This window comes from Grosmannia clavigera (assembly GCF_000143105.1).
Source record: "Grosmannia clavigera kw1407 unplaced genomic scaffold GCSC_89, whole genome shotgun sequence".
In the NCBI taxonomy this organism is placed as follows: domain Eukaryota; kingdom Fungi; phylum Ascomycota; class Sordariomycetes; order Ophiostomatales; family Ophiostomataceae; genus Leptographium; species Leptographium clavigerum.
The window spans coordinates 775,860-801,087 of NW_014040569.1; the positions used below are offsets into that span (position 1 = coordinate 775,860).

At 57.0% G+C, this 25,228-nt stretch overlaps 11 protein-coding genes across 11 annotated transcripts; 5 read left to right on the top strand and 6 right to left on the bottom strand.

Annotated features, from left to right (window-relative positions):
- Positions 1-1,130: 1,130 nt before the first annotated feature.
- CMQ_5734 (chromatin assembly factor 1 subunit) lies at positions 1,131-3,915 on the top strand (the record flags this gene model as incomplete). The annotated part of the gene is made up of 5 exons (XM_014313321.1): positions 1,131-1,250; positions 1,351-1,453; positions 1,555-2,983; positions 3,045-3,207; positions 3,364-3,915. The coding sequence occupies 5 exons, from the start codon at positions 1,131-1,133 to the stop codon at positions 3,913-3,915; spliced, it is 2,367 nt and encodes a 788-aa protein (XP_014168796.1).
- A 398-nt stretch (positions 3,916-4,313) lies between these two features.
- Positions 4,314-7,211, bottom strand: CMQ_5547 (uncharacterized protein; the record flags this gene model as incomplete). The annotated part of the gene is made up of 1 exon (XM_014313134.1): positions 4,314-7,211. One exon carries the CDS (start codon positions 7,209-7,211, stop codon positions 4,314-4,316), a length of 2,898 nt encoding a protein of 965 aa, XP_014168609.1.
- A 925-nt stretch (positions 7,212-8,136) lies between these two features.
- Positions 8,137-9,723, bottom strand: CMQ_5739 (uncharacterized protein; the record flags this gene model as incomplete). The annotated part of the gene is made up of 1 exon (XM_014313326.1): positions 8,137-9,723. One exon carries the CDS (start codon positions 9,721-9,723, stop codon positions 8,137-8,139), a length of 1,587 nt encoding a protein of 528 aa, XP_014168801.1.
- Positions 9,724-10,550: 827 nt separating this feature from the next.
- CMQ_5771 (f-box domain containing protein) lies at positions 10,551-12,507 on the top strand (the record flags this gene model as incomplete). Its single annotated transcript, XM_014313358.1, has 3 exons — positions 10,551-10,605; positions 10,664-11,314; positions 11,378-12,507. 3 exons carry the CDS (start codon positions 10,551-10,553, stop codon positions 12,505-12,507), a joined length of 1,836 nt encoding a protein of 611 aa, XP_014168833.1.
- A 1,686-nt stretch (positions 12,508-14,193) lies between these two features.
- On the top strand, positions 14,194-15,701 carry CMQ_5563 (uncharacterized protein; the record flags this gene model as incomplete). The annotated part of the gene is made up of 2 exons (XM_014313150.1): positions 14,194-14,415; positions 14,484-15,701. The coding sequence occupies 2 exons, from the start codon at positions 14,194-14,196 to the stop codon at positions 15,699-15,701; spliced, it is 1,440 nt and encodes a 479-aa protein (XP_014168625.1).
- A 290-nt stretch (positions 15,702-15,991) lies between these two features.
- Positions 15,992-17,828, bottom strand: CMQ_5756 (serine/threonine-protein kinase; the record flags this gene model as incomplete). The annotated part of the gene is made up of 3 exons (XM_014313343.1): positions 15,992-17,639; positions 17,694-17,764; positions 17,826-17,828. The coding sequence occupies 3 exons, from the start codon at positions 17,826-17,828 to the stop codon at positions 15,992-15,994; spliced, it is 1,722 nt and encodes a 573-aa protein (XP_014168818.1).
- Positions 17,829-18,282: 454 nt separating this feature from the next.
- Positions 18,283-18,935, top strand: CMQ_5513 (ubiquitin conjugating enzyme; the record flags this gene model as incomplete). Its single annotated transcript, XM_014313100.1, has 3 exons — positions 18,283-18,383; positions 18,444-18,776; positions 18,833-18,935. 3 exons carry the CDS (start codon positions 18,283-18,285, stop codon positions 18,933-18,935), a joined length of 537 nt encoding a protein of 178 aa, XP_014168575.1.
- CMQ_5607 (uncharacterized protein) lies at positions 18,750-19,025 on the bottom strand (the record flags this gene model as incomplete). Its single annotated transcript, XM_014313194.1, has 1 exon — positions 18,750-19,025. The coding sequence occupies one exon, from the start codon at positions 19,023-19,025 to the stop codon at positions 18,750-18,752; it is 276 nt and encodes a 91-aa protein (XP_014168669.1).
- A 535-nt stretch (positions 19,026-19,560) lies between these two features.
- CMQ_5621 (60S ribosomal protein l31) lies at positions 19,561-20,150 on the bottom strand (the record flags this gene model as incomplete). The annotated part of the gene is made up of 3 exons (XM_014313208.1): positions 19,561-19,764; positions 19,862-19,936; positions 20,070-20,150. The coding sequence occupies 3 exons, from the start codon at positions 20,148-20,150 to the stop codon at positions 19,561-19,563; spliced, it is 360 nt and encodes a 119-aa protein (XP_014168683.1).
- Positions 20,151-21,085: 935 nt separating this feature from the next.
- On the top strand, positions 21,086-22,307 carry CMQ_5596 (rgs domain containing protein; the record flags this gene model as incomplete). Its single annotated transcript, XM_014313183.1, has 3 exons — positions 21,086-21,264; positions 21,342-22,017; positions 22,071-22,307. 3 exons carry the CDS (start codon positions 21,086-21,088, stop codon positions 22,305-22,307), a joined length of 1,092 nt encoding a protein of 363 aa, XP_014168658.1.
- Positions 22,308-22,853: 546 nt separating this feature from the next.
- Positions 22,854-23,994, bottom strand: CMQ_5754 (cop9 signalosome subunit 7; the record flags this gene model as incomplete). The annotated part of the gene is made up of 2 exons (XM_014313341.1): positions 22,854-23,885; positions 23,962-23,994. 2 exons carry the CDS (start codon positions 23,992-23,994, stop codon positions 22,854-22,856), a joined length of 1,065 nt encoding a protein of 354 aa, XP_014168816.1.
- Positions 23,995-25,228: the final 1,234 nt, after the last annotated feature.

Genomic DNA, 25,228 nt, shown 5'->3' on the forward strand with positions numbered 1-25,228 from the left:
TGCATACGCACAATGACTCCTGATGTGTTAATGGCAATCACACCTTCTCGAGTCAGAGCATGCTGCAGTCATGCTTTGCATCATCTCGTGACCCTTTTCCTTTTGTGATCGCGTCTGGCGGGCGGGACGGCCAGGATCGCAGACGGCCGGGCGAGCCGCGAGCAGGTCTGAGCAGGATCACGCTTGTCTGCAGGATATGCGTGATCGGGAAGACGGAAACAGGGACGGGAACAAGGAGAAGTGAAAGAAGCAAAGGGGAAAGAGGCAAAGGACAAGAGGAAAGTAAAAGAGAAAAGATTAGAAGAAAATATGAAGGGAACCCGAGGAAAAGAACGAGACCAGAAACACGAGTAAAAAGGGATGACCAGAATGGAAGACTAGGCGCTGCAGTCTTTTCTCGGCGTCGCGATTTCTCGTTGGCCTTGCGCCAGCTCAAACGAGGCAAACGAGGCTGCAATGCAGAGACGCGCCGTCGGACCAGAGAGGAATCCGTGCTCTGTTGCCGTGTCGTCTTGCCGTAGGCAACTGTTGCTGTGCAGACGAGCTGCCCGCGCCTTCAGCTGCCTGTAGGGAGGCGCTTGTTGAACAAAACAGCACGTATGGAGTACAGAGCACAGAGCACAGAGCAGCACGGGAAACACGCATTTTCGGACCAATCACGTCGCCTGCGCCCACTCTCTGCTAATCGGTTTACACGGCCCTGACGCGACGCCCTGCTGCTTGGGCGGGCAGGAGCGAGCCAGCGCTAAAGACGCAGCAGCCAGAAGCCAGCAGCCAGCAGCCAGCCAGCTAGCATCCAAGGCCAGCTTCACGTTTTTTGTCCGGTCCCATCCACTTGACGGCATCTCCACCACACCAAGAAAGTGTCTGGCGGTCGCTCAGCTCCGTCTTGCATCTCAATCAGCGTCTGTCTGCGCACATCGGGGCCGTCGGCAATCGCATTCACCCGTCGACCTTGCCGTTCTTCAACAAAGCATCCCTCCTCTTTGGCCGGTTGCGAATCCGACAGCAAGCCAGCCAGCCAGCCTCGAACGTCTCTGTCTCGACTCGCCCCGTCCGACAGCCTTCTCGTCCGGCCATCCATCGTCACACTCACGACGAGCTGCGCTGCTGCCGCACCCGATGCCGCCATGAAGAGCACGCCTCTGATCATCAATTGGCATGACCAGAATGCCCCGATCTATTCGGCCCACTTTGAGCCGCACGGCAAGAATCGTCTGGCCACGGCTGGGGGCGACAACAATGTTCGGGTAGGTGGACGTGTCGGCAGCGCCAGCAGCGACTGGCAGCTCCGGCGTCCGTTCGTTTGGGTTCAGAACGGGCAACTGACCGGGTCGGTCCCATGTGTAGCTCTGGAAGGTCGAGTCCAACGGCGAGAACAGAAAGGTCGAGTACCTGTCGACGCTGGCAAAACATACGCAAGCCGTGAACGTGGTTCGCTGGAGTCCAAAAGGTGTGTCTGCTCATCGCTTCCCTTCCTTTCTTCTCCTTTCTTCTTCTCTTCCCTTTCTCTCCCTTCTTCTCCCTCCTCGTATCCCCCTGCTAACACCTCAGGCGAGCTCCTGGCTTCTGGTGGCGATGACGGCAACGTCATCCTCTGGGTGCCGTCGGAAAGCTACCACCCGACCTTTGGCAACGACGGGTACGAGGACAGGGAGACGTGGCGGACAAAACACATGTGTCGGTCGTCGGGGGCCGAGATCTACGACCTGGCCTGGTCGCCAGATGGGTCGCACTTTATCATCGGCAGCATGGACAACATTGCTCGCATATACAATGCTGCCAGCGGCGTGCTCGTCCGCCAGATCGCCGAGCACAGCCATTACGTGCAGGGCGTGGCCTGGGACCCGCTCAACGAGTACATTGCCACACAGTCGTCGGACCGATCGGTCCATGTCTACTCGCTCAAGGCCAAGGACGGCCAGTACATCCTGACGGCCGGCCTCGACGACAAGGCCCCCAAGTTGGCCAGCCACATTAAAGCTGACCTGCCGCCACGTCGTCTCGCGTCGCAGAGCCCGGTGCCGCCGGAGCCGATCCTGCCGTCGTCGTCCAACGGCCACCGGACCCAGTTGTCGGTCATGGATGCTGTACCACCCATGGGCTCGCCAGTCCCGTCCGCTCCCGGCACCCCTACGTCTGTGGCCCTGCCGATGAACCCTCCCAGTGTCGTCAGCCACAGCCGACGCTCGTCCTTCTCTTCACGGCGGTCCGTCTCGCCGGCACCCTCGACCATGCCGCTGCCGGCTGTCATGCCCATGGAGGCGTCGCCGAAGCTGCACATGTCCAGCTCCAACATCGGCCTTGGCTCGTCGGCTGTCGGCATGAAGAACGCCAATCTTTACGCCAACGAAACCCTGACCTCCTTCTTCCGCCGCCTCACCTTCACGCCCGACGGCAGCCTACTGTTGACACCCGCCGGCCAGTACCAGACCCAGCACCACCACGAGGGCTCGAAGCCGTCGTACGAGATCATCAACACCGTCTACATCTACTCGCGCGGCGGCATCAGCAAGGCTCCCATTGCCCATCTACCCGGTCACAAGAAGCCGTCGGTGGCGGTGCGCTGCTCGCCCATCATCTACACCCTGCGTCCGTCGGCCGCGTCGACAAAGCACATCACCATCGACACATCCTCGGCCGAAGAGCCCATCATCCCTTCGCTTCCCGACCCCATCTCCAATCCGACCTCGGTGCCGACCTCGACAGCCTCCGTCATGGATCCGCCACCACCGCCACCACCGCCGCCACAGTCTCACGCATCCGCCGCAGATCCTGCCACCCCAAACGCCAAGATACTCGGCAGTGCTGAGACGGTCGCCACAGCGGCGACGCCCGGTCCCAAGTCTGCCTTTGCCCTGTCCCATCGCATGATTTATGCCGTGGCCACACAGGATTCCATCTTGCTGTATGACACCCAGCAGCAGACGCCTCTCTGTGTCGTTAGCAATCTGCACTGTGCCACGTTTACAGATATAACATGGTAAGTTTGGAAGCCGCTTTCCTGGATGAGCTTGTCTTTCAACCCATGCTGACCCGAACAGGTCGAGTGACGGCCTGACACTGCTCGTCTCCTCATCAGACGGCTTCTGCTCCACACTCTCCTTTACGCCTGGCGAGCTGGGCCAGCAGCACATGGGCGAGACAGCACTGGTCCGAGAGTGGAGCCGGCAGGCTGCAACCGGCGCGTTTGGCGATATGACCGTGGTAGGCACACCTGCTTCGGCTGCAGCGACGGCGGCGGCAAATGCGGCAACTGTGGCGGCTGCAGCTGCGACGTCGTCCGCTCAAAATACGCCCATTCCCACGCTCACGTCGATATATGTGCCTACGTCTCCCTTTCCTAGTGGCAGTGGCCACCAGCATCGCAACTCGGCCAGCTCGTTCACGGCACCATCGCCGCCGGCCACGGCGTCCTTTGCTAGCTTTGGAGGGAGCAGCAACAGCAGCGCGAATGGCGGAAACAGCAACACTGCCGCTTCCACCGTAACGATGCGTCCCTCATCGCCGGCCCGGTCGAACTCGGCGTCGTCCGTGCTGACACAAGCATCGCTGGCCGCCCTGAACAACCCGCCGCTGGTGGTGGGAAGCATGCCGAGCCTGGCTGCCACGGCTGCTGGTGGTACTGGCAAGACAAGCTCAGCTCTCGCGGCTGCAGTTGCCGCAGCCGCCACGCCACCCGAAACGCCACGCAACCGTGCTAGCAGCGTCACAAGCAGCGTGGCCGGGAGCGTGACTGCTGCAGCCACAGCATCGTCGCTGTCAGTGCCGGTGACGACGGGCACGAAGCGGGAGGCCGGCGCCGAGGGCGAGAAAGAGGACGTGTCAGTAGTGACGGGAGAGCCGGAGCCGAAGAAGCGGCGAATCGCGCCGACGCCTGTAATCAGCGGTAGTGACGGCGGAAGCAGTGCGTGACGGCGACAGTGAGGATGCGAGTCGAAAGCCAATTGCAGAGAGATATTGATTTCAAAGCAGGGAGTTTTTTTCGGGGAGGGGAGGCGCTATCAGTTTCATTCGGATTTTGCTCGTCTTTGGTGCGCTCTTTCTCTCCTTCTATCTCGTTTCCTCTCTCGTTCTTTCTCGTTATTGCTTTCCTTGCTCGTCCTTGTATCCCTGCTGCCAGGCAGATGAAAAGTATGGGGGCAAAAGAGGCCATGGCCAGGGAGTCCTACAGTTACCTAATCGGGGTTTTATTTTTGCTTATGACATACGGAGTACAGCAGCGCCGACTCGCAGGCGGCCTTGCTGACCAAGATTGAACAAAATCAACACCACTCCGTCCTTGTGCGCACGTGACCTCTCCGATGTCTGTCCTACTTCTGCTGCTGCTGCCAGATGACATAGATCAAAACGCTCGGCCAGAGCACAAACTGCAGCACCATGGTCGCCAGGATGGCCCGTCGCTGCCGCCGGCTCAGCCGGGCTACTTCGCCGCGCGTGTACCACGAGAGTCCACAGTCGAGGCGACCCATGTGCACCATGACCGACAGGAAGGGGAGCAGCACGCTGATGGCCATCATGTATGCAAACCACACCCGTCGCCGCCGTCGGCCCTCCTCGGAGATGAAGGCTTCCGGGTCCGTCGGCACGCCCGTTCGCTCCAGATCATCCGTGTTGACCGATGTATGGGCTACAATGTCCCGCAGCTCGGGGTCTGTCCCCTGCTTTTTCAGCGTCGGCTGGCCGTTCCACTGCCGAGACGAGATTCGCTGCTGTTGATAGTCCCATGGGTACAGTCGCGGTGTGTTGCTGCGCCTCTCCGGCGTCGGGCATAACTTCCTCTGCACTTGTTTCTGCTGCTGCTGCTGCCGCTGCTCGAATCGATACACGATGTTGTCCAGCCGGAGCCGTGTTGCTGCGGACTTCAGAACCTGAGAAGCACTCCGGGAACTGTCGAACGGCGTCACCGTCTCCCACGACGTATCGGGTACCGAGGAGCCCATGTTCGATGTTTGGGTAGAGCCACGGGCGATGCCATGACGCTGGCTCGAAAGCTGCTGCATCCGCCGATGGGCAGGGATCGGGGTGCCGATGGACGGGAAGCGTGATGTCGGCCTTCTCAGCTCTGGGAGTTCTTGTGTTCTCTTGATGGCTTGAAGTCGTGCGGCTTCTGGAAGCGGTATCAGACTGAACGGAAAGCTGTGGGTGGTGCCGCTCGAGCTCTGAGACGAGCCGGACTCTCTCAGGTCAACGTCTGCATGGGAACCTGCAGCTCTCCCGTCAGGCGATGCTGTTCCATTGTCCGAATCGCTTTTCAGTCCCTCCACATCTGCAGTGTCGGCACACAGCCCTGCGCAGTCCGACGCCTGCGAGACGCGAAAGTCGAAGCGAGCCCTGGACCTCTCGGACTTCGTATGCATGGCCTGCAACGGAATGGAAGAGAAGCCGTGGGTCCGTCGCGTGCTCAGCCGGCGAAAGGGGTTGGGCACTGCTCTGGCCAGAGCGGCTGCCGTCTCGCTTCCCGAACGTGGGCCGGGCGAGAACCTGAGAGACGGATCCTGGGAAAGTCCGTTCACACGGTGCACACGTTGCTTTGGTACAATGACAGGAATCTTAGCACCGTTCAGGTCGTGGATCCGTAGGCTCTCCTCAGATTGCTCGTCTTGGCCGCTCGACGGTTGCACAATCCTGTCCGTAGACGCGTACTCGTCAAACGGTATGTCTTCGAAGCTGCTCCCGTCTGAAACATCGGCCAGGCTGCTTCCAGTAATCTTAAAGTCGTGAAAGTTGGCAGAAAGTCGGGGACCGACTGCCGCCACCAGGCCAGAGGACTGGCCAACGCTCCCGAAGCCGGCCGCGCTGGTCACCACAGTTTCCCACTCGTCCCTTTCCCCAGTGGTATTCTCTCTTCCCGCGTCGTAGAGGACGTCGGTTCTCACTGCGGTCTTGGTCTTGGGCGGGTGCTTGCCCTTTCGGCCCCCCTCTGGAACATCGCTCACGCTCTTCAGGTTGTGTCTGCCCGGCAGCTGAGGCGAGTCTTCGTCTTTCGAAATCACCCTCACTTCGTATGTGCCACGTTCCACCTCCCAGTTGGGCTGAATGATTGATGTGTCGTAAAATTCGTCGGCGTCCTCTGGTGTCAGTGCCCGGTCGCACTGCCCATCCAGTGTAGATTCTGGCCGGCTATGCTTCTCGCGGTACTCTTTGGGAATCGGAGGCGGCCTAAGAGAGATCTGACAGGCGGCTGGCGTCGTACCATCGTCCTTGCTGTACAGGGTCGCTCTGCTGTGCGAGTCCAGGCTGCCTATGTGCTTCAATGCCGCGCTCACCTCTCGCTCCTTTGATGGTTGTAGGAATATTTTGTAGGGATTCTTGTCATACCGGAAAGGATCATCATCCGAATCTTCTGTCATCCCATCCGCAGACACAATTGCCCCACTTTTGTAGCTCGTCGGACTGTTGTCGCCTCGGATGGATTGCACGCGCAGAGGCATGGGAAACAGCATGTTCTCACGGTGGGCCGAGGCGAGATCTCGGGGCTGGTATTCATCTCCGGGGTCACCATGGTCCTCCACAATCTTTGGCTCAGATGAAAAGCAGTCTCCTTTCGTATTTGCAGAGATCGACCGCCCAGTATCATATGTATGAAAGCCTAGACGGGTGGTGGCCCCTTCACGGTCAGGAACAGCTTGTGGTGTGTGCAACGATAGCCTCTCTTGGTATTCTCGCGTACTTGTCTCGACTTTGTCGTCTTCGGTCGGTGAAAGGTCCATATGCGACTGGTAGAGCTTATAGATTCTCTCCACCATGCTGTCAGGCGTCTCCGGCTGTCCCAACGACACGTCGTCAGAGGAGTTCCCGTGAAGACCAGAAGTCGGAGTGCCGTCCGGACCACAGCCCAAGTCAGCCTCTCTATCATCGCTGACCAAAGACCAGGAGGAATCGAATATGTCGTGTGAAGCAACCTCGTCGGAATAGGCAACGCTTCCGACATCAACACTTTCGGCATTGGACGATGCACGATCCTGCGATTCGCTGCTGTTGGAACAGCTCTGCGACAGGCTGTCTGAGCAGCTGTTCGGAATGTTGCGTCCTGTGATGTTTCTGTGTGCTTCGTTGAGGTCCTGGAAACGGCAGCCACGCGTCAGTTTGCCTCGCAAGTGGGCTTCTTCACACTGTTTGTTCTCTGGTAACTTTTCAAACAGAGAGCTGGTGATATTCCCGTCTTTCTGATCACCCAGGCCATCGAGTCCATTTTTCACACTGTTCATCGTTCCTGTTCTCTATCTTTAGGCCATCAAAGCGAAGATTGAAGATTGAGTGAAAGACGGGGTGAAATGGGACGGTTGCAGATTCAATTGTGTTCTCTTTTAGAAGGTGCAAGAAGGGGTAAGAACTTTTAGGCAAACAAAATAAATACCCCGAAAGCAAGGACCGAGATTTGGAAAAATACGCAGGTCCCTATAGCTACGCAAATGGAAACGGGCGGTCACAAAATAGCAAAGATGTAAGCAAAGGGACCTCAACGGCCCGTTTAGAAAATTGGGCGTGGGCAAATATACAACTCAAGGATAGGGATTTACCGCTCCCAACTCTCTTAAGGAAATCATCGGCCTTTTGATACAACAATCCTGGCCACTCGGATTTTGCTCTGGCTTCTAATGTGTTACTGTCGAGCAAAGTACATAGTTTGGGCCGCTTTCAGAAACGCCTGCGATTAATCGGGGAAAATCGTGAGATCACGACCTTTTGGCCCAATTCAAACTCGTCTGTTTTTTTATGGTAATCCAAATACGCTTCCGCTCATACTTCATAGTATACCAGAAGAGCATGGCAAACTTTATGTGGCTTTTAAAAATCGTTTAGGCTGTTATAGTGTTGTATTTTGAAAATTTGACAACATTTTATATTACGTTGTCTGTCATACTGGCGTAGACAAGAATAAGCAGACCAAAACAACATAAGCTTTTATTTTGTGTTATACTAATAAAAAATTATCAACCTGTATTAGATTTACGGAAAAAGAGTCACCCTACCCCAGCTTGATTACGGAAATCATCAACCCTACGAACTACTTGAACGGAAATTTAACAACGGAATTACCAAGATTTATACGTAACAACATGCCGGGTTTCATCCAGAAAAATCGCGTAAATCACTATATTTCATCTGCTTCAGTCTAAACACAGTCACCCATCAATTGCTGGAGATGGTGTTTTTCCTCCCCTGCTCTACTCCTCGCCGTGCAACCGATCCAGGAGCCGCTGCCTCAAGCTTCTGCTCCAGAGTCGATATCTGCTGACCGAGGGCCATGTGCCACGCCTGGAGATGCCGCTCGAGAGACTCCTCGCTAATGTCGTTCCATCTCGACTGGGCTTGCGGCTTCATGGCCTGTCGTTTCAGCTCCTTCAGAGCTACTCTGATCCCGTCGGTCTTGTCTTTCACCTCGATGACGAATGCGACAGCTTTGTCTCGGTGTACATCAACACTATCTAGCAGCCGAAGCTGGTCCTGGAACTCCTTCAAGACGTGTGTCTTCTTAAGCCATTTTCGCTTCTCATCCCCCCGGGCTTGGTTGATCTGTTTCTCGTCGGCTCTCGTGAGAGTGTAAATTCGTTTCGTGTCCTGTCGGAGAATCTCCAACTCGGCCAGTGTCCTCTCCGTGATCTCAAGGACCTCGTCGATTCGCTCGATGGAGATGCTGAGAAGCTGCAGGTACTCGTCGAAAATGGTCCTCAACGCTTCCGCTGCGGGTGTGTGGTCTCCGCTGAAGATGTTTAAGAAATTCACAGTCTCCGTCCAGATGGACGGATTCAGGTTCAGAGAGGTGAGGCGCCGCATCATCGAATTGTCGACGTTAACGAGAGCCTGACCGCTGGACTGCACCTGGGCAACGAACTCTCGAAACGTCGCAGCAGCGCTGTTGACATCACGGTCGAAGATGCCAAACTCGGTGCTGAGCTCGTCACGAGACGGCAGGTTGCTCTGTGCCACTTCGACCTGCAGATCGGCGGCTTTGTTGGCTGAGCGCAAGAGATCGAAAGGGATTGTCCGGCGCTCGCCGACAAACTGCAGGATTTCACTGTAGTCGCTCTGCGGCTTCATGATCTCCTTGACTCTGGATGTCCCAACCTTGGAGGCTTCGGCCTTCAAGGACACTTGGCAGACATGCAGCATCGGCATAAGGGGTAGACGGCAGCCGAAGACTAGCGCCTGCTCGACGGCAGGGAAGATAAAGTGTTGTACTGTAGCGATCAAGAGCCACACAGCGACCAGAGCTGTGAGAAACGGTTTGGCGAGGCGCAGCGCATTGCGGACCAGGTCGCTCGTGTAAGAGGCTATATTGTAGCTGACGACAAGTGCATCCTCCAGGTTCGCTCTGAAGATTACCGGCTCGCTAGATGTTGTCGGCCCCTCCCTCTTTGGCTCCCTGATCTGGCCTTCCCTGACAATGGCCAGGCTGGGCTCATCGTCATCGGTAGTTGGAGCTCCTTCGTTGTACGAGGTCCCTCCGTTTGGTTCTCGTGCCTTTGGCGCTGTTTTCTTTGGTGTAGTTGTGGCAGGCCCATAATTGTCGACGAGCAGTACGCTTTCTGCAGACGACATTCCATGATCAGAGAAGGTAACATCGTCGTGTGTGTCTTCTGCCTGTTTAGACTGCCTCCTCGAACGGGCTGCCCTGGTTTGTTTCGGCTTTCTAGTTCGTAATCGGGACTGTGCTATAGTAGGAGGCTGGCTTTTTGGCACTCCATAGAGGTTACGGTAAGACGATTCAGAGTCCATATTGGGCCTTGTATGCTGTTAGTGGAAACCAACTTACACGGCAATGTGCATGTTTGACACCAGCTTACCAGGGTGCAGTCTTTGCCTTGGGAAAGATCATGTACAAGCGGAAGTATGCGAAGAAGGGGTAGTAAGTGTGAAAGTGAAGAGCGCCAGGCCCAACGACGCATCCGGCTCAAAAGAGCATATGTCCGTTTGGGTCGAAATCAGGGAGAAAGCGACCCTTGTGGTTTAATCACAATCACGGCGAGTCATATTTTTAGCAGTATGCGAATGGTGAGTATGTATGGTTCCGCCACTTGCCAACCTCCACCAGGTAGGGTCCTCACAAGGTTGTGCATGCAAGCTCTAGCTCTAGGAAGAGCGAAATCAGCTTGGGCTGATGCTGTCATTTCTCAGATCATTTGCTGTACGAGCATAATATCAATATGTCATGTGACGGTAAAGCAGTACTGGGTACACAGTGCTAGTATAAAACGGCTGAGCTGTCATTACGGTGCTGATAAGTGGGTATGCTGTAACATCACACAGCCCCACCTCGGCCATCTGCTGCAACATACTGCAGCAGTGCCGGCAGTCGCTGCCGGATTATCTATCCCGTTCGCTCCTTTGCCTCTTTGCATCTTTACCAAGATCACCAGCACAAGCATCGACCTCCACTGTTGCTTTCTATCTGCGTCGCGCTGCCTGTTCTCCTCAAGCTGTAGTTCCGGCCTCGGCATCCTCACTCGTTTTAGTGGTCGGATTCTATTTAGTTGTAATGAGATCGACGTTTCGGCTATAACAGTTGTGCTCGCCACAGCTCTGCTTGCTGTCCGGTGGCCGACATGGCTCCCAGCTTAGAAAGTCTCCCAGTGGAGATCTTCCTCCAGGTCATCTCGTGTGAGTGCTTCCCAGAGTCCCGCCTGATGCGCACGCATAGCTCTGACAAGTAGTTCAGATCTGGAAGTATTGGATATAGTGAGGCTGCAGCTTGTGTCCAAGCAACTGCTCCGTACTGGCCGGGATGATGGCTTCTGGCGACTGCGAAGCTTCGACGACAGCACGTATCTCGAGACACTCATGCGGCGTCGCATGTTGTTTGGGCAGCGCAGCGTCGGTGTCGACGAGCAAAGAGCCCCTGCATCGCCAACGTCCGTGGAACAAGAACGCTCTCGCGAGAGGTTCCGTATCATGGCTAACTGGGACCCGGTCTATCCGGGCGAGAAAGTTTCGTGGTACGACGAATACATCCAGCGGAACGCGCCCATCGTGATGAACTGGTTCCAGCTGCCGCGGCACAGCGACAGCAGCTCTTCCAAGGAAGTGGCCGTGGAGGCTCGTGGCGTTGCGCTGTATCGACCAGACGGTGCCGATGGCAGCCTGCTGGCTGTCTCGCCTCTCGACGACGGGTCTGTTTGTCTCTGGGACGTCAAGGGGACCAGGGGCCAGGCCGGTGCCATCGTTGCCCAGAGTGCTCCCGGCATCCTCTTCGGTGGGCTGCTTTCCGACCTAGGCAGGGCGACGAGGAGGCAGAGGCCTCAATTCACCACAACTGAATGCGTCAGCGTCGACAGCCAGCGACATCTGGCCTTTCTCTCTGTCCAGAACCGTTGGTTGACTCCGTGCATGTCCATGCATACCGTGCACAACGGCGGCTAACTCTAGGTGGCAGGTCTGGTCGAAGTGGATCTACAGAGGCTCGTCGCAACAGGCGAAGAGACGTTTCCCTGGGCCATCACTGCTCTATCCACATCGCACCCTACCGTGCCTCTGTCAATCGGCATGCACCTAGGAGTGCACATGCACGATACAAGAGTGAGAGCAGGAAATGGGACGTCAAAGCACACTAGCCGAAACTACGGTGGCGATGACGACGACGACGACCGTTGCCAGCCCCGATGTGCCCCAGCACCCCATCCGGAACCAGGGCCGATATCGATTCTCCACCTCCAGCGCCCTGGGTCAGAGGAGGACATGTCCGACGACATCTACACTGCCGGGCGGCTGCCCATCATCCTCCACTACGACCGGCGGAAACTCTCGTCCATCAAGGGCACGATTTATTCGGGGGCCAGCCTATGCAGCATGACGTCCTTTCCGTATCCCTTTTCCGCACTGGACTCGGATCTCCGACACGAAGGGGTCCTATCTCTGGGCCAGGTCGAGAGGGCCAAGGCCGTGCCGGGCGGACGTACGATAGTGGCATGCGGCGAGTACAAGTCCAAGGGCTCGCTGGAGATGTATGGCATCGGCATGGTGCCCGAGGCCGCCACAACCAAACGGCCAGAAGGGGTGCAGTACCGCGAGAACTCGACACTGAAGAACCGGCAGACGTCGTCGTTCTCCAAAATTCTGGCCGTGACCACTCACGGCACGCGGCTGGCCTTTGCAGACGGGGCAGGGCAGATCAAGTGGTTTGAGCGGGACGGTGTTACTGAAGTGCGGAGTTGCGCCATCGATGGGGGAGAGAGCAAAGAAATGGCGCCGTCTCTGTTTGGCCCAGCAGCACAGGACTCGGGCGACATTGCAAGGAAGCTGCTGCCCACCCAACAAGCCGGCGGCTCCGGGGACAACGAGCTGCTGTTCTGGACGGGAGAGCGTCTCGGACTCGTCAGCTTCTCGTCCAAGCCCGGCTTCGAGACAGACGACTTTGTCGACTTGGCCAAGACAGCCCGAGAGCGTGCAGCGGAGACGCAAGAGCGGGCCTACAGCGCTAGGATGCGCCAGCTGCTCGAGAAGCAGGCTAGCGATGTCCGGTTCGTGCGCAACCTTGGCGTGGGGAGCGGCCGGAGAGACTGGTGACGCAGGCTCTCGCGCATATGGAGCGGCAGCATCCGTCTGGCGCTGCTGCAGACTGACACGTAACCACAGCGCAGTGCTTTGCTGTACATTCGGGGGCCGACAACAAGGCGCGTCGATGCTACGCTACCACATCGCGGCTACTGACTGGATGTTTCGGGCTACGATGGAGCAGGTGGGCAAAATGGTAGACCTGTCGTTCGGCGACGTCGCTCTCTTGGTGGAAATGGATGGTCGGCTCGTCGGTTTTGCCCTGTTCGTTTTTGCCTCTTTGACGACACGGGAGATGACACTTTCCATGGCATCGGTCTGTATTCGTTCTCCAGTTTTCACTCAACAAAAAAAAAAGGCCTCATGGCGTTTTGGGCTTCCGGAGCGCGATGGTGTGTACGGGCAGAAATGGAAAGAATGGGCCAATCGTCGAGATATCCTTGTGCTCAGTGCCCAGATCCTTGGAAGCCGGCATCGTCCCGTCAAGAGGAAGGATTCGTACCCGGGTTCACCTGACCGCAGATCGCCCGAACAGTTGAGTTGTAGCACGTCTTATCTCGCCAGCAGAATGTTGATTACGTCGTAGAGCTGTTTTTTTTTTTTTTTTTGCTTTCTTTCTTTATTTTTTTCTTCTTTTTTTTTTCTTCTCTTTCTCCGGGCAGAAGACGGGGCTCAACACTCGCTGTAATTGGCTGCCCTATCTACTGGCTGGCCGCCAATCAGCAGGCTACACAAATTCGGTGCAATGCAGGGCCAAGCGTGCTAGAAAGCCAAAGGCCAGCCAAGGGAATGGCGAGCCTGTGATTGTGTGAGGCGCACTCACCGTCTCTCAGTGCGGACTGTCTGTCTGTCCGTACTCGCACTCACCGCTACCCAGGACCGTCGTAAAGGAGAAGAGAGAAAAAGAAAGGCAAAAAAAGAGAAAGAGAAGTAAAACGGTAAAAGGTACAGGCAGAGTCCAAGAAGGCAAGACCCCCCGCGGCCGCAGCACACCGCCACGCAGCTTCCTCTGTCGCTCTTACCAGAAGGAGAGATGGGTGCTGCAGCTGCTCGCTCGATAAGTGTGCCCTTTCTGCGGCAGTTGTTCGTTGCCTCGAACCATTGCAACCAGTAAATCACCTTTCCAACGAAGCCAGCCCCCCTTTTCCATGCACGTCCCAGCATCATCACTTGGTTTTGCATACACGAAAAACAGGTGGCAACGATGCGCCTTGCCACACTCCCCGCGTCCTATTTGCCAGCCTGCACAGAAAATATGGAGCCGCCCAGGAATGGAGCGGACGGGCCCTTTTCACAACAATAGGGGTCCTCTTGTGGCCTTTGTTAACTGGAAGCCCACAAAGTCGAGGAGCAGGGCTGACAGCGAACACACGGCCACCGGAAGCATATCGAGCATGTATCACATGCGGCTCACGAGTTCAGGCTGCCATTTGCACACTCTTCCTCGCTGCTCCGTCGGCTGGTGCTGATCATGAGGGCTTTGGCTATGGAGACGTGAGGCCGACGGCCGGAAAGACAGTAGACAACGCGGAAGCCATCGTGGCTACATTGACAATTGGTTTGGCCTCTTTTCCCATTTCCCTTCTCTATTATGTAATACGCATGCCTGCCCTCTCCCGATTTTACCCTCATCCTGCCTTTCTTAAGTCCTTCGCCACACCCGCGCACCAGTTCGGCCTCCTCGAGCATCGCTGCCCAATGTCTGCCCCAATGCCGTTCTGGGTTCGAGGGGGAGGAGGCGAGCCTCAGGCTTCGGCCCACGAGGGCTACGGCGGCTATCACGACCGAGACAAGAGGCCGAGGGAGCTGGCCCCATTCGACAGCCGGCAGCCAGACAGCTATAGCGGTTGGCGCGAGGCCCAAGGCATCAACCACCCCTTCACACGACCGCCAAGCGCTTCGCAGGATTTCCGGCACTCAGTCAGTTGCGCGGACCCGCCGATTTCCGGAGAAAGACCTGTACTGCTGACACTGATCTCCATGATAAGGACCCCTACCCCCTGCCACCACCGTCTCCGTTTCGCGTCTCAGCCACGCCCTCGCCACACCCCGTAGCCAGACGATGGAGGGGTGGCTCGGACTTGAAGGCCTCGTTTGCGGTCCAGCACCTGCTGGCCGAGCCTTGTTACGGCTCTGCACCGGCGGACACGACCTATGCCGGTCTGTACCGCAGCGAGCTGGAAAGCCAGGGCAGGGCAACGCCCGACTTTGTCGACTTCCGGCATCGTGATCCGGGCCGCCAGGCGATACATCCGACTCTAGCACAAGCCTTCGAGTCGTGCTATCTGCCGAACCCGCCGCATTCCCGACCGTCGTCCCATGTCCAGCCGGCTTCGCTGCCGCGGCCGACGCAGAGCTATGCCGACTGGCAGAAGCAGAGGGAGGACTTGCAGTTTGCCAACGCCGCATCACGCAACAGCCCACAGCCACAGCCACAGCCCGAACAGCTGCACCTACCGTACCGGTCGCACTTGCACAACACGGACACGCCTGAAGGTAGTGACATTGGCTGCGATGCCGACAGAGACCTGGACGGTCGGCTCTTGTCAGACGACGAGGCCGTGAGCAGTGTGACCCGCTGTCTGTTCGGCTTCAACAGCCGGAACCCCGCGTCTCGACATGCCCGCATCCTGCTGGCGCTCATACATCCCAAGACGGCCGGGGCCGAGTTTGAGCTGGACAACTGCGCGCTGGAGAGCATCTTCCTGGCGGCAAACGAGATATTTTTCAACGGGCGGCTGACACACCGCGTGCGATGGGGCTGGTCGAAGCCCGGGTCGAATGCCGAATACGACGGCAACATCATTGGGCACACGGCCCTGCGCAAGGCCAAGATCGGCGGGTTCGAGACTTTTATCCTGCTGTCGACGCCGATCCTCTGCAACCCAGAATACAACCGGCGGCTGCTCATCTCGGCATTCCTGCACGAACTCATCCACTGCTATCTCTTCATCTGCTGCGGCTGGAGTGCCAGGAAATCCGGCGGCCACACGGACGGCTTCCGGGCCATCGCCAACATGATCGACGAGTGGGCGGGCCGAGAACATCTCCATCTCTGCCACGTAGAGGCGGACTTGGAGCGGTTCCGCCAAGCACCGGATCCGGTCATCGAGCAGGACGGCCACCCGACCAAAGGCGGGGGGTCGTTCTGTGACAGACTCACGGGGTGTTTTTCCCGACGGAGCTGCCCTCAGAAACTACGTTGAACGTTGCTCTCCTACGTACCTAGTCACCCTCCCTGCTTGGGGTTTCTCTCCTGTCATTGATAGTGTTTGCGGCATTGGTCTTGCATCAATGTGGCGTTGATTAGTTTCTTATAGTTCTGGCATCGGAAAGCGTGTGTTTCTTGGATTCTTGGCATAATACCGTACTTGTATACCCAGGTATAGGATCAATGTAACTGTATACTATTATATGCGCTTGTCTCGTGTCATCATTACTATGTGGTAGCTTGTATACAACACCAACAACAAACCGGTCTCTGCTCCTGCACATGCTATGGGCCGGCGGCCGAGCCGTCTTCGGGGGAGTAGATGGCGTCGCAGCAGAGCTGGGCCATTTTTTTGAAGAAGCGACGCCACTCGAGCGGATCGCCCTTGTACTTGATGAAGCGGACCTCGAGCAGCTGGGACGGCTGCAGCTCGGAGCCGTCGTCACCGTAGCCGGGAAGGGCGAGCTGGCACCAGTCGACGGCGATTTCGCCATGGAGGGACTGTCTGCGGCCGTCAACAACACGGACGTGGATGCGGGCGACAGCCTCGCTGCGAGCGGCCGTAGTGGCGGCCATGGCAGCCTCAGGTGCGGGTGCCGAGACGTTGAGCTGGTGGAGGGCAGCGCAGAGCATCTGGACGAGCAGTGCCGGCGGCACATGGGAGAAGAAGCGGGTGAGCGAGTAGGACGGCACGATGTCCTGGAAGCGGCGAGCGTGCTGAGTGAGAGAGAGGGGCAGGCCACGGGTCTGGGAGAACTGGCTCATGGCAGGTTCCTCGGCCAGGGCTTCGCGCAGGCTGTAGATGTTTGTGTTTGAGTGTTTGTTCTTGGCCTTGTTGCTGTCGATCCAGTCGGCCGGCGTGACGTCTGCGCGCGAGACGGGCTGTGTGGCCGAGACAGCAAAGCGGCCGGCAGCCCGGAGGCCTGGGCGCTCCCAGTCGTAGGCGACGTCGTGGATGGGCACCTCAGGCTGGGTGGAAGCCAGGGCTGGGCCATGGTTTGTTTCTGCGGCTGTTGCGGCTGTTGCGGCTGTTGCGGCAGCCTGGGCGATGGAAGCCTGAGTTAGGTCGATGTGCAGGTTGCTGAGCATCTGGGTGGCCAGCTCGAGCGGGTCGGAGACGCGGCCATCGGCGGTGAGCAGGCGGTTCGGACGCGTGAACCAGGGGTGCTGGCGGATCTGGTGGAAGCTGAAGCGACGGGCGGTGTCGATGCTCATCATGCCGCGCAGCAGCGAGACGGCCGACGGAGGGAGTCGCTGCCAGAGCGGATCGGAGCTGTGGCCACCGGTGCGGGCGTACTCGTGGAACTCCCAGCTGGTCGTCACCGGCTCGTCCCAGGGTGTGTTGCCGACGAGGAGGACGAAGAGGATGACGCCGGCGGACCAGATGTCGACGAGGTCGGGCGCGTACTTTTTGGTCGGTGGCTGTTCCTGAACGGAGCAGGCCAGCACTTCCGGGGCAATGTACGGCGGGCTGCCGCAGGTGGTCGAGCTCTGCTTGCGGCTGCCCTTGTACTCGAACATGGTGGCCATGCCGAAGTCGGCCAGCTTCAGGTCGCCACGACCGTCGAGCAAGATGTTCTCGGGCTTGAGATCGCGGTGGGCCACGCCCTTGGAGTGGATGAAGCTGATGCCGCCGACGAGCTGCCGGAAGTAGAGGTGGGCAATGTCTTCGGGCACGCCGACGTCGGCCTCGATCTTGTCAAACAGGTCGCCGCCCTCGGCGTACTCCATGGCGATCCAGCGCCAGACCGCGTCCTCGCCCGTGGCAAACCACTCGATCACGTTGGCGTGCTGGCCGACGTGCGAGTGCAGCGCCACCTCCGTCGTGATCTGCTTGAGCGAGATCCGCCCCTTCTTGACCGCGTACGCCTTGTGGATCAGCTTGACCGCAAACACCGGCTGGCTGTCCGCCAGCGGCATCGCCTTCTTGATCCTGCAACGTGTCAGCCGGAAGTTCAGCAAAGAGCCGCGACCGAACGGGACCTACGAAGCAAAGGCGCCCCGTCCGATCGTGTCCGATACGATGCGAAACGGCAGGTCGCTCGGCAGCGGGTCTAGCTGCGATTGTTGCGTCTGCCCGTCAGCCTCGTCAAGACGATGCAGGGATGCAAGAACTTACCATCTTAGCCTGTTGCGTCTGCTCACTTCGTTCTGCCACCTTCTACAGGTTGAAAGGCCCGAGAAGCAAGTCCTCACGTCCTTGACCTGGGTCTGGTCACGTCGTCGTCCTTGCGAATACGCCGTCATCACGCCGTCATTGGCCCAGAGCGACTGCCCTGGAGGAGGGGCTGGCGAGCCCTATCGCACTGGCCCCGTCCTTATCGTCGTTGCTGGGAGAGCCCTGTGGCGGAGGAATGTAAACAACCAACAGCCCCATGCTCAGGCACCGATCCACTAAAAGTGCAGGTGCGAACCGCCCCTCACGCCAAGAGGCATGAACAGAATGTGTCTTTAGCGCTTCACCTCTGCTTTCTGTCTGTCTTGGCTTTTTGTGCATGCAATCGAACAAGGAGCTTCCCCCCCCACGACCCGCTTTCTTTCTTGTCCGGTCTTTTGGTCCATCGTTCCACGCCAGCATGAGCTTCAGCATGGACGACTCGCAGAACACGGCATCGGGCGGCCAGGCAGGCGCCAAGCTGGGCGCCAAGAAGGGCCCCGACTCGCAGAGCGTCAAGAGGTAAGATGCATCGGATCGGGAGATACAGCGTCTCGCCGCATCCCTGCTGACAGGCGGCAGGTTGCAGACGGAGCTTATGCAGCTCATGACCTCGCCCGCACCTGGCGTCTCGGCCTTTCCGTCGGCCGACGGCAACCTGCTCTCGTGGCGGGCCACCATCGAAGGCCCCGACGACACCCCTTATGCCGGCCTCACCTTTAAGCTGACCTTTGCCTTCCCGGCCAACTACCCGTACTCGCCGCCAACCGTGCTCTTCAAGACGCCCATCTACCACCCCAACGTCGACTTCTCCGGCCGCATCTGCCTCGACATCCTCAAGGACAAGTGGACGCCGGCCTACAACATCCAGACCGTCCTACTGAGCCTTCAGAGTCTTCTGGGCGAGCCCAACAAGTAAGGCCCTGTCTCTCGGCCGGCCCGGACGTCTCTGCTAACCCCTACGCGCGCAGTGCCTCGCCCCTCAACGGCGAAGCCGCCGAGCTGTGGGACAATGACCACGACGAGTTCAAGCGCAAGGTCCTGGGCCGTCACCGCGACGTCGACGACGAGTAACCTCCACGACCACGCGACTGACAGACGCCGAGCACGACACACCTCGGGGTGGCATTGGATACTGCAGGGAAATGGCGAGCGGGGCATCATCTTCTTTTTTATCCATCATCTTTGTTTAGCACAGCGGCTGGCACATGGGGCCCATTGGCCAGAGACGGAGTATCAGTTATGATGTATTTCATCCGGCCCAGCATCCGTGTTGGAAAGAAGAACGGGATATCCAGCAGAAACCGAGTATGGATTGACCACGGCGTCGTGCTTCGGGCTTGCATATGCTACACACACTTTCATCAAAAGACTTTACCTATTTCCATTACCGTGCCTCTGCGTTCCTGGACCTTCTGGGCAACAAAACAGAAATAAGAATGACCTCTTTCTCCGAAGAGAAAAGCATCTGTGGCTTCTCCGAGAGCGCGCGGCCGTTCGAATGTCGTATATTGGGTACGGGGAAGCTACCATGCCATGCCGTATGCCATGAGAACTCCAGGTTCGAAAACACCCTTTCCTCCCGCGAAAAGACCGGTGAACTTTTTCTCCATTTTTTTGCTCCGTTTCTGTTTAATTCGTTGTCCCAATCGTCCCGCACACCAAAACAGAATATCCCCTGTTCCGGTCCCAGCCCTCTTTACTCCTCGACCACAACAGTCTGGAGACCCTTGGCGTTCTTGACGTTCACGGCCTGCACGAAGCTGTACAGCTTCTCCTTGGCGTCCTCCTCGTCATTTCGTCTCCGGGAGATGCGCACGCGCAGTCTGAAGGGAACACCCTTGACACCAGCCTCCCAGACCTTCTTGTTGAGCTGGGGGTCCAGGCGGACATCGGTCGTGCCCTGAAAAGAGAATTTGGTCAGCACCCCCACCAATAGGAAACTACAAACAGGCAGAACCAGAATCCATTGCACCGTCGGGAGAGGGGTGAGGTCGTACCATAGCCTGGTAGGCGAACTTCTTGATCTCCTTGATGGCCCGCGGCGCCCGCTTCTTGAAGGTAACGCCGTGTAACTAGAAAATGCCCCAGGTCAGCGGTCGCGTCCATTTCCAGCCCGATGCTGCATTGTCTGGGCGCAATCGTCATCGTCGGCCCATCGCAGCCGCCCTCGGCCTTCGCATCGAGATGGGCGCATCATAAACATACCCTCTTGTGGAGGTGGATCGTGTACTCGCGGGCGACAACGTCGGCAATGGCCGAACGGCCAGTGGGCTTCTTCGAGGACATTTTGCTGGCGTGAGAGCTGTGGACCTGGTTAGATGGCTGATGGAAGCGAGAAAGAACGGCTCGAATGCAGTATGTCGACGAGCAGCAGCGTACCTCGGATCCCGTCGAAATTTTTGGTTCGGGGTTCGGCGTCGATGTGAGGTATTGGAGGGGAGGAAAAGGAAAATAGATTTTAAAAAACGTCGAGGAATTTCGACTAGCCCTCAGAAATTTCTTGTGTGTGCCCTGCGAAATGCAAATGAGGGCTTCGAGCACCAATCAGGAAGTAGACGACCCACTATTGTGCAAGCCCAATGCCTGATTCATCAGGTCCACGTGACAGCTAAGCACATGATATTAATACAGGCCAGCACTAAGCAGTGGAAGCTTCAATCTTAGTAATCCTACGTTATTTGCTTTCATAATTTAGTGGCTTGGCATAAAACGTGTGGCTCCCCTGAAGAGAAGATACGAGAATACCGCGTAACGCGGCCCAACACGGCGCTGTAACATTGCTCGCTTCAGTCGCAATTTCCTGATCAGCAAGAATTCACAGCATCTGTGTTCTCGATCCCTTCCTTTTGCCCAACTTTTCCCCATTGCATTCACTGTTCGTCTGTGTCCGCCCCAAGCTCCACGCTTACACAATCCGCAGCATTCTTCTGTTTACGTCTCGCAGAGACTCTTCTATTTACGGCCCCTTAAGCACGACGGTCTTTTAATTGACCCCCCTTCTGATTTCAACGTCGGGCTCCCAGCCACCGGCAGACAAAGACGAAGCCAGCAAAAGCGACATCGAAGACAAGGAGAAAGAACCCACCCCGGATTTGTCGCTTGCGCTGAGAAAACGGCTGCACATTTAATCGAACTCCGTTCGTACCCGGTCGCTCTTTTCCGTCACCATACATCGCTGCCAGTCACGCCAGCAAACAACGCTCAGCGCGTCGATCGCCACCATGGCAGACCTCCCCGACCACAGCGCTCATTCGCCGTCCCCGCAGCCCGATCTCAATCGGAACCGGCTCCCGTCCCTCTTTGAGGTGCTCAGCCGCCGGACGCTTCCTCCAGTCGATCTATACTCATTCTACATCTACATGCGAGACCAGCAGCGATCTGTAGACTACCTCGACTTCTGGTATGCAGCCCTCCTTGCTATCTTCTGTCTGGGCCAGTCCTTATTTTGCTCCTACTGACGCGTGATCCACTCCATAGGCTCGATGTTGCCCAGCACATGACACTATGCCGTCACTATGTGCGGGAGCTGCGTCGGTCTGTTCTGATCAGCACGCCAGACGCATCCAAGCGGTCCTCGGCCATTCTTGACAGTCTCGGCGACATGAGCCATCCGGTGGCCGGCCCGTCCAAGTACCAGACCGACAAGGAAAAGGACCAGGATGCCCAGATGTCTGCATTTCTGCGCGAGGATATGCAGCGCCCCATGGAATCGCCTCGCAGCGCCGGCACGGCTGCCATCCTCCAGAGTCCTGCCGTCAGTACGTCCCGCGACATCACCGACTCCAGCTCTCCCGCCCACACGGTGGCGCGTCAGGATATTCGCAAGTCTGCCGAGAAGATCCTGTACACGTTTCTGCTTCCCGGCGCGGAGCGTGAGATTGTGCTGCCAGGACCCATTGTCCAGGAAATCACGGCAGCCATAGAGGAGTATGGACGCGACGATCCTGAGGTGTTCGACATGGCCAAGGACTACGTCTTCCAGGCCATGGAGCGTGATGCCTTCCCCGGATTCCTGCGCATGAAGGCCCTTGGCAATCTTATTCCCCCCACGCTCATTCTGCGTCTTATTATCGGCATGGTGTCCATGTTCGGCGCCTTCTGGGCTGCCTTTGTGCTCATTTTCCTCGACAAATCGCGGCTCACGCGGCTCTATGTGTGTACCTTCCCGACACTACTTTGACGAAACATGTACTGACAAGTCCCAAGCTCATCATACCTTTCACGTTCGGAGTGTACTTCCTGGCTTCGTTCCAGTACTCTCTCGATCCAGTACTTGCTCTGCTAGGCTTCAGCGAATACACCCCCTTCAGTTTCTCTCGCGTGCGAGAGCCCTTCGTGCGCAAAATGCTGGCCAAGCGGGCTTTAGTTGTTCTTGCCGTGACAGTTTTTGTCGATGCTGCACTTCTGGTGCTGTTCATATTCGTTCCGGGGAAGATGCTATAGGAGCAGTCGACAGTGCATCACTCTGAAAGTTCCTTTCCCCCCCCCCTTTTTTTTTTGTTTCATTTTTCAAGTTTTTGGCCACGACATTCACGAGGCGTCTGGAAACGGCGTGCACTGCTATTTTATTTCTTTTGTTTCTAGGATACCAGGAGTTCGAAGATATCCCATATTGGAGGGATATGGATCGGAAGAAGGCGAAATGGGAAGGCATTAGCCACCAACAGAGATGGATCTAGCCAGTTTTACACATGGGGACAAAATAGACACGAACGATGTCAGGACTTTGATCCGGCAACCGCTTTGTCCTTGACTCAAGCAGAAGGTGACATTCGTAAGCGTGGAAGTGCCGGACTGTGACTGCTTCAGAAAGCGAGACCGATGTATACGCGCTCGCTCTGTTACGCTCCAAAGAGAGCAGTGTGTTTCCCTGAAGCCGTTGTTATGTATTCCGTAGACCATTGCCATAATCCGTATTTTACAACATGTAAGACACAAGACGGCTGGGACTCTAACATCTCCGAGAGTGAGGCAACCAACTTTAGGCCATTATAGTTTCCGCCGACTAGCCCTCTTGTTTGCTTCTGTATCGCCGTCCTCGTCATCAAGGTCCATGCCCTCGTCATCATCTGCCGCAGCGCTGCCACTCAGTGCACCTGCAGTGTCGGTGCTGTTACCGGCTGCACCATTACTTCCGTTGTCCGTCATCAGATTGCTGCTTCTCTTCATGAAACGCGGCTTGCCACGCGGCCCGCTGGAATTTGACATGTTCAGCGTCATCGCCTTCTTTCCGTAGGTGGACGCAGAGGAAGACCCACCGGAGAGAAACGCGCTGACGCCACCACCAGCGCCCAGCTGTGACGATCCCATCAAATCGGACTGCTTCATTTTCGCCCTCTCATCATCTAGGGCATTGTTGAACCGGGCATCCCAGCGGCGCTCTTCCTCTGCTTTGGCCACGGCAGCGCGGCGGATAGCTGCGATCTGGGCGTCCAGATCGGCCAGAGTCGCCTCGCAGCGTCCGGACCAGGTCTGGAGGGCAGCCCGCAGCTTCGGCACGGCACCCGGGGCCAGGTCACGCAGCGGAGAGACCGAGCTGATGCGCACCACCTCGCGGGCCGGGTCGAGCGTGGCAGACACGAGGCCGGCATAGACAGCTGTCATGACGAGAGTCTCGAGCTCGCGGGCGCTGGTCAGCCGCAGTTCGGTCACGAGGTGAGCATAGGCCAAGCTAGCCCGGTCGGTGGCCAGCGAGATCAACGACAGCTGGCGAAGCTTGCTAGCCTGGGTTTCACTGAGCGGCGGCAGTGGGGCGGATGGTGTCGTTGTTGCTGCCTCGGAATCCGGAGAGAATGAGCTCGGTAGCGATCCACGCTCGTAATCAGCGTAGGTGCCGTAGCTAAAGATCTGGAGGAGGGTGAGGTAGACAGCATGCTCGGGATTGGCGTTGGCTAGAGCCTGCACCTCGGGCGTCTGCAGTAGCTCGGCGAAGATGTATGTGCCGGGATGGGAAGTGGCGCGCACGACCAGGTCTACGGCAGCGCGGCTGGACGTGGCCGATTTGGCGAGGGCCACAAACGGCTGTCGAAAGAGTGAGCAAGGTCAGATTTGGATAACGAGATCTCTTAGGCTTCTAGGTTGGGAAAGCCAGACGAACCTCCAAGGCGTCAAGGGCCTTGACCTGCGCCATGGCGGTATAGAGCTGGATCGTTGAATCTTGGTTTTGGAGATGCTCTCTGTTTGGCGCCGAAAGCTTGTTGGCCCTCCTTTGGGTTGTCGTCAGAAGCGCGGAGCCTATAACGACGCCCGGTTCGAGTACTCCATAATACTGTCGTGATAGCTCCCTTGCGGGGTGAGGCTGGTGCGGTGTGGCTCAGCACGGATCGATTACTAAGCGATACGCAGCCTCGTGTGGTAGCCTAGCAAACTGCGGCGACAAGCTGACTTGCTATAACGGGAAGGAGGAAATTTGCTCATTCAATAGTATGGATACTCTTATTGCCTGGCTCCCATTTCCAAGTCAGCCCCTCGTCTTTTGGGCACCGACGTTGCTATCGGGTTTGAAGCGGTGTCAGGAGTGTTTGAAACTACCCACTTGCAAAGCGCCCGGATCCCTTTACTGCGGAGTATTTACTCCTGGATTTGCAGTTGTAAAGCTTGAAACAAATCCATGTTGCAGTTCGCTACGCGTACATATCTTATTACGGAGAACTGGAGAAAGTAAGATAAGATACAGCTCTCGTTAAAGCGGGGCTGTGTATACGTATGTTAGATTTGACAGTCCAATAATATCAACAGAGGATATCATCATACGAGTCCTTTGTTATAATCTGATAATATATTTCAATTTAGTGTCCGAAATAGAAACGTCCGAGAATAAGTGGAAAGCGTGCATATGAAGAAAAAGCGCCGGAACTGCTTTAGGAAGGAAGAATTTGTGAGAATGATTCTACATAGTAGTCCGAAGCGGCTGACAAATTAGATCGGAATTAATGAGAAGGTTTTGGGCAGGAGAAGGCTGAAACAAACAAAGCAGGAGCAAGATACAAAACACGAGACAAGGATTTGCCTCTTTGCCTTACGTGAGATGAGATTGTGAGATTGTGAGATTCGTCCTCACAGAGGCTTGTCCCGCAAAAAGAGACCCTGCCGCGACCGTCCCAGTCCCATTCAGTTTGACACGGGCCTCTTGAAAAGCGAAACGGTAGGTAGTGGACCCACGGCATAGGCCCCTGTCCGTCGAGAAAAGCGGGCTGTGGCCCAGGAGCGACAAAAGCAGATGGGCTTCGGCCTCGTCGGATTCCCAGTGCGGTAGGATGGAGTCTTACTTCGGCGGTTCCCCATAAGCTGACCCAAGCGCCTGCAGAGCCACGCCTACACCCGGCTGGGCTTTTGATTCCACGACAGTATCTTACTCGTCGTGA